At 32.6% G+C, this 3511-nt stretch overlaps 1 protein-coding gene across 1 annotated transcript in view; it reads right to left on the bottom strand.

Annotated features, from left to right (window-relative positions):
• Positions 1 to 392: 392 nt before the first annotated feature.
• The window catches only part of RASA2 (RAS p21 protein activator 2), a 50423-nt gene continuing 47304 nt past the window's right edge, over positions 393 to 3511 (bottom strand). The window contains exons 22-24 of the mRNA XM_009325123.1: positions 3438 to 3511; positions 2650 to 2839; positions 393 to 1761 (exon numbers count right to left, since the gene is read on the bottom strand). The exon at positions 3438 to 3511 is cut by the window's right edge and continues 27 nt beyond it. Coding sequence (XP_009323398.1) covers positions 1731 to 1761; positions 2650 to 2839; positions 3438 to 3511 — 295 coding nt within the window. The 3' untranslated portion in view covers positions 393 to 1730. The remainder of the gene's footprint in view (positions 1762 to 2649; positions 2840 to 3437) is intronic.

Below are 3511 nucleotides of genomic sequence, written 5' to 3'. Positions count from 1 at the left end.
ATCAAATGTGTAAAAAAGGAAAAGGCAAGAACAGCTGAGGTGATTAAATGATTGTGACGTTGCAGACACTAGTACTGAATCCCGGATATTCTAAAATAGTTTGTCTGGTACTAAACCAAATAGTTATTCTAACAAGTTACATTCATTCCAAAAGAGATTTCAATCCTGTCTTGCCAACTTGCTTCTATTACAGAAAGCCTCCCTACAACAGTATAATAAATGTATAGCAATTTAAACAGTTTACAGTTTCAAGCATTGTGGATTTCTATTCTATTTGCAAGTTACATTCCTAATTAATTTGGCCAAATCATGATTGTAAAAAAAACCCCGAAACCAAAAAACACCCAACAACACAACAACAAAAAGACCCCACAGCAAATGCTCCAAAAATAAAAGTACCACATACAGTTATTATTAAAAATAATATTCCAAGGAGTACCATTGTATTTAATACTGATGAAGCAAAGTTGCCACAGTAATACCTTTGCTTCTTCCTGGTTATATACATATATGTTCTTTCAGCATAAACCTAACTTCTCAGATGAAGTGAGCAAAAATTAATCTTAAAGTCAAGAATGCCAGTTTAAAATTGTGTTAAGTGGCAAATATGAATCCATATAACTAAAGATATAAAAATATTCACTGAAGCATTGCTTAAAGACAAAAGAATGTTGATCATTCAACTGATCATAACAAGCAGATACTACAAAGTATCTAAAAATAATCTGGGATAGTCCAGATATCTAAAGTGCTTTGAGTGATTATAATAGATTATTTCTTAGATTTGTAGTCAAAAGGTGAGCTGGATCTAGTTACTACTTTTTATTAAAAAAAAAGAAATAAAATCATACATGGGATGATGTAAATTTATCAGTACTTAACCACAATCTGTTCACATTTAAGTTTTTCTATCTGTAGGCAAACTTATTTAAAAAGAATGTTGTTACCCTGCATTTCTTTTTAGATTAAGAAAAAATATGTACCTAAAAAATCCTAAAGAAAATAGATAGTGGTCTAATATCACTCCATATATTACTCACCCCAAATGTAAACAAGAGGTACAACATAAGTTCCCTGATTTCTTCTTCTTTAGTACTTAAAAACATAACTAACACTGCTGTCTGCTGTCCAGATTATTTGCAACATACTGCATGATTTCGTAAGACTTCAGCTGTAGATAAATCAAGTCCTGACAACACCTAATACAAGGAAAAAAAGTCAAATGAATTGAGTGTGAAGCTTCAGATCTTTTTCATGTTATAGTATCTTGGGATTTCTATTTCAAGACCCATACCAGCAGGGCAGGCACTCATGGTAAACTCATGCAAGTTTGCAGTGTATGTATCGAGAGATGTAATCCAACCAACAAATGCCGTGTGGATTTTCTTCCATTAAAAAGCTTATTTGTTTAGAAAGTTCTTTCCAATAAGACAACAATGGCAAAACAACATTTAGATTTATTCACACCTGTTACTTCAAGAACCTGGAACTTCAAGTTCTTCAGCAAAATGAGAATAAACCTTAAGACCAGATTTCCAAGTAGATCTTTTTCCATTAAATATTAAATAGATTGTCAACACAACTAGCATTTATGTTCATTCTTAAATACTTTGTAAAAATGCACATAATGAATTTAAAACAAAACAAAACAAAACCAAAACAAAACAACAGAACAGTCAAGAACATTTCCAGTTTCTTTTTTCATCCAAGTGTGCCACAGTTTGTTTTGGTTAGGAAACTTTTCCAACAATTGGATTTTCTCTGGAAAAAAAAAAAAATCATATGTAAATATTTTTAAGGTTAACGTTTGCTTTCTAGTTCTCTTCATACAATTTTTATTTATTAAGCAAACCTATATTCTTTGCATCATTCCTACCGCTACTTGTGAAATTTCACGATTTGCAGAAAACCTCACATACTTTCATGTGAGACCTCTAAATCAAAGTCAATTTTTCTAAACAACTTGGGTCGAATACTGGGCAAACCAAATCAGGGTTTAAGCATTCTTTTTTTCTGGTGAATCAAGCCCTATTGATGCAAAGAAGGAATCAGAAAACTTGCTAGTGGTGTTCCATAGATATCAGCCAGGATTGAAGAGAATTGAAAGAATCTGCTCTGGAACAAAAATGTACTCCAAAGAACAGATTTTTTTTTTTTTTTTTTAAACTCCACCAGAAATAGTATTTATCATTGAGTATGGCGAGTGAATTACAAACAGTGTATATACTGCATGAAAGATATGTTTCTGCAGTGTAATTTTTACAGTTTTATGTAACTTGATATTTTAATTATTTCTTAACTGAAATTTTGAAAAAAAAAATTAGAAGGTAGGCAGACAGTTAGGGATAAATTTTGTGCGCACTTCAGATGTTAAGTTGCAAGGAAACGACAGAGTCATTGCACCCACTTATGGGAATCTCAACAGGAACACAAATGAATCCCACACCAGAGGAACTTCTTGTATCTTCTAACAAATGGTAAAAAGCTGCATTACTACAAATTATGCACCTTACTTTCTCCATGTCTTTGTGCTGTCTAAATCTACCTTTAGCTTAATTATCCCTACCTCAACAAGCCTGGCCTTGTTCTATGACTTCTTTTTTTTAAAAATACACATTTATGTATGTCAAAATTACATAAGATACTTACTCACTACCATATTTAGCACTAGATGATCTCTTCTTTCGGTATTTTTCATGGGATTCATTCAGCTTTTCTACTATATCTGTTATTTGTTTAAGTGTATGAAAAGTTGCTACAGAATCTTCAATTGTGAAGTTAGAATAATCATCTGGTTCTTTCCGTGGACCTTGATAGACTGCTATACTTCCGCAAGCCTCTACAAAAATTACCACAATTATCCCAATTAGAATTTCAATAATTAAAAACCAGATGTAACTCTTACGTAAACGGTGATTCTGAAATTCTGAAATGTAAAGTTACTCTAGCTTATACATAAAATGGGTTAAGACAGAAGCAGGAGACAGTATCAACTAGATGTATTTACAGTTCTATGGCTTATTCTCTGCTGGGTGTGTTCAGCATCTTGAGCATCCAGCTCTCTCTTGTTCACATTAACAGAAGACCAATGCATTCTTGCAACTCAACCGTGTTCATTGGAATTCACTCCATAGTCAGGAAAATGAGAGCGAAGACAGAAGAGCAACCGGCTCTAGCTGCAGTCTTTCTGTTTAGACTATTAAAGATATTTAATATATGCAAATTCAATTAGAACAATGTGCATGCCTGATGTCTACTGTGAAGAAATGACTGAAGACTGTCTGATACCAGAGCACTAAGAACACAGAAATATAATCTGACTCTCTACTCTCTATTATTTTCAAGTAAATTGTTAAGACATCAAACTGATGTTACAGGCCTAAAGAATTAGAGCTGAATAATATCAGTATAATTCTTCTGAATTATTATTTGAGTACCTTCCAACTTCTGTAGTTTAGACATGTTGATAGTGAAAAGTGAGTAAATTCTTTCTGTCTCTCTGTCTCCATCA

The sequence above is a fragment of the Pygoscelis adeliae genome, unplaced genomic scaffold, assembly GCF_000699105.1.
Source record: "Pygoscelis adeliae isolate BGI_AS28 unplaced genomic scaffold, ASM69910v1 Scaffold155, whole genome shotgun sequence".
In the NCBI taxonomy this organism is placed as follows: Eukaryota; Metazoa; Chordata; class Aves; order Sphenisciformes; family Spheniscidae; genus Pygoscelis; species Pygoscelis adeliae.
Note: the sequence above shows the minus strand (reverse complement) of the source record. Positions and strands in the feature narration are given on the sequence as shown.